The sequence below is a fragment of the Aplysia californica genome, unplaced genomic scaffold (assembly GCF_000002075.1).
Source record: "Aplysia californica isolate F4 #8 unplaced genomic scaffold, AplCal3.0 scaffold00867, whole genome shotgun sequence".
Classification (NCBI taxonomy): Eukaryota; Metazoa; Mollusca; class Gastropoda; order Aplysiida; family Aplysiidae; genus Aplysia; species Aplysia californica.
Window position 1 is genome coordinate 215,583 of NW_004798137.1, and position 2,686 is coordinate 218,268.

General features: G+C 45.8%; 1 protein-coding gene across 1 annotated transcript in view; it reads right to left on the reverse strand.

Moving 5' to 3' along the window:
- Window positions 1-900: 900 nt before the first annotated feature.
- The window catches only part of LOC106013408, a gene marked incomplete in the record, with an annotated part of 7,528 nt that continues 5,742 nt past the window's right edge, over window positions 901-2,686 (reverse strand). The window contains 1 exon segment of the mRNA XM_013089063.2: window positions 901-2,248. Within this exon segment, the coding sequence (XP_012944517.1) occupies window positions 1,293-2,248 (956 nt within the window).

Here is a 2,686-nt window from a genome sequence, read left to right on the forward strand (position 1 = left end):
GCAGCGGCAGATACATGATACCGGTACCACTAAGTTCACTAAGAACAAACTGAGAAAGACACGAAAGAAGTTTCCTGCCATCTGGAAAAAGGAAATGTTGAAACAAACATTGACGTGTATTGCTGTTGATTCTTTTTATCAAATTACCCGTACATAATTTGCAGTATAATGCGGATAGCTCGAATTCGTCAGGACCGGCCTCGATAGTTCGAGGGATATCTTACAAAGATAAGGAAGAAGAAAAAAATGGGACCGCAGGCACAGTTCGACGGATGCGTGATTTCGAGTCTCCTGTGTTCGACCTATCCATGTTATACAGTATTATTTGAATATTCTATATATATAACTCAAAAGGTCGGAGAAAAATTCCAGTATGTGGTTGAAAGATGCATCGGATGATTTATATATATATATGTATTATTGTCAGCCTTATTTTTCTCTTCAGACTGAATTTTTATGGAAAGTAACATAATCTATGTGCATATAAAATATATATACAAATATGTTTTCACCATTCCTGTACAGCAAAGAAAAATTCCCACTGGAACAAAGAAGTGTTTGTCTTACTAGAGTTTTTACGGCGCTCGCAACTGCATAAGGTCAAACGAGCGCCAAGAGGTTGATGTCAATAAAGAAGTCCAAACGGGGAATCAGGCTTACTCTGCTCACCACTCTAGCTTCAACAGCACAAAGTCTGCTTTGACTATCAAGGCACCCCGGAAATAGTGGGTCACAAGAGTGTGACAAACATACAAAAGAAGTAGAGGTAAAAATGACGATAGTAGGCTAAGGATTAGGAAAGAAAAAGCAGCAGTTCCCCGATGCAGTTCAGGCACAGTTATGAGCATGACATTGATGAATCAGCCTATTTACAATTTATAATTCTACTGTGCACAAGAACATGGTTAATTTAATGTCCCCCCTTTGGGAATAGCCTAAAGACACTTCAGTCAGTAGCATCGCCCCGGGGGATGGGGGGTAAGTGGTTAGTTTTATGATCTAGAAGATCGAGTGGTCAGGATTTATGAGTTGGAAGATCCAGTGGTTAGGGTTTATGAGCTAGAATATCCCGTGGTTAGGGTTATGAGTAAGAAGATCCAGTTTCTAGTTAGGGTTAGGGTTATAACTTATGATCTAGAAGATCCAGTGATTAGGGTTTATGATCTAAAAGACACCGTTAGGGTTAGGGTTATGATCTAAAAGACACCGTTAGGGTTAGGGTTATGATCTAAAAGACACAGTTAGGGTTAGGGTTATGATCTAAATGACACAGTTAGGGTAAGGGTTATGAGCTAAAAGATCCAGTGGCCAGTGCTCATGTTGGTCCGGTCCATCAACCCCTGGCTGTGGGCGGCCATGTGGTACCACCACCTCCCCTGCACACCCATCCCCACCGGCCACACCCAGCCCCCACTGCTGCCCGGGCAGGTGGCTGTGCTGTACACGTACGCGAAACGTTCAGATCTCTCCAGCGAGTCACGCTCCAGCATGCGTCCGAAGGTCACCTGCTTACAACAACCGTGCGGGTGCGACACGACAATAGCGAGCCCTCCCGTCTCTTCCGTCTCGTAATTCTCTCCGGCTACTTTGATCAGATGGTTGGCTTCGGCCGAGCGAAGACGAATTTTTTCGAAAAATTCGAAATCGTGGGTGACAGCGAGGAACTCAGAGTGGTCCGAGTCCATTTCAAGGTCGGAGTGCTTGATACTCTTCCCCTTCAAAGTCACCGTGTTTTCTTGATCCTCGTCATCGTGGTAAAAAAACTTGACACTCGTTCTCTCCACTTCGCTGGTGTCGAACACCACATGCATGGCCGTCATGATGACAATACAGCCCCAACTGGTCGCCGGCCGGCCAGATTTTTCACAGTCCTCGCACGGGCACGGGACGTCCCCGTCAAACACCATCACGTCCAGACCGTCGTCCTTGGTGCACGCGGCGGCCCATCCCGTCCCGTAGCGCGTCATGCTAGAGCCCCCGTGCTGGTGAAAAGGGTACGGGTCCGTGCTGTCCGGGTAAAACTCTGGCCTGTCCGGGCTGGTGTAGTCCACCGCGATCCTCACCACCAGCTCGCCCCAGGCCTGGACCGCTTCCAGAAGTTTCTCGTCTTTGTAGCCGTCCGGGAAATGGTCGATGGTCAGTGAGCTGAAGGGGAGGAAGTCCTTGTGGCCGGGGTTCTTGGTGCACCCGATGATCTGACGGTGGAGGTCTGCCTCCCCTCCGAAGGAAACCTCAGCCTCGTACAGACCTGGACAACACACAACACACTTATATCTCATTACTTTAACAACACACAACACACTTATAACTGATTACTTTAACAGCACACCCAAACAACACATAACACACTTATAATTGATTACTTTAACAGCACACTGTAGATAGCTTTATACTAATCTTAACAACATCACACATGGTAGTGTTTCATACAGACTAAACCACACAACACACCATACACACTGTAGACAATTTCCTTCATGCCGTAAAAACATACAATACAAACATATGACACGTAGTACTAAATTTTTTTCCCTTAGAAAAGATGTATCACACTCACACCAAAGTTGTTCAAATTTCAATAACCGTGTATGTCTAATGGGAGTGTGGAGAAAAAACCCAGGACCTACCAGTGACACCCTCTAACCACCCACACAGACAGAAACAATGGAGATGAAGAGAAAAGAAA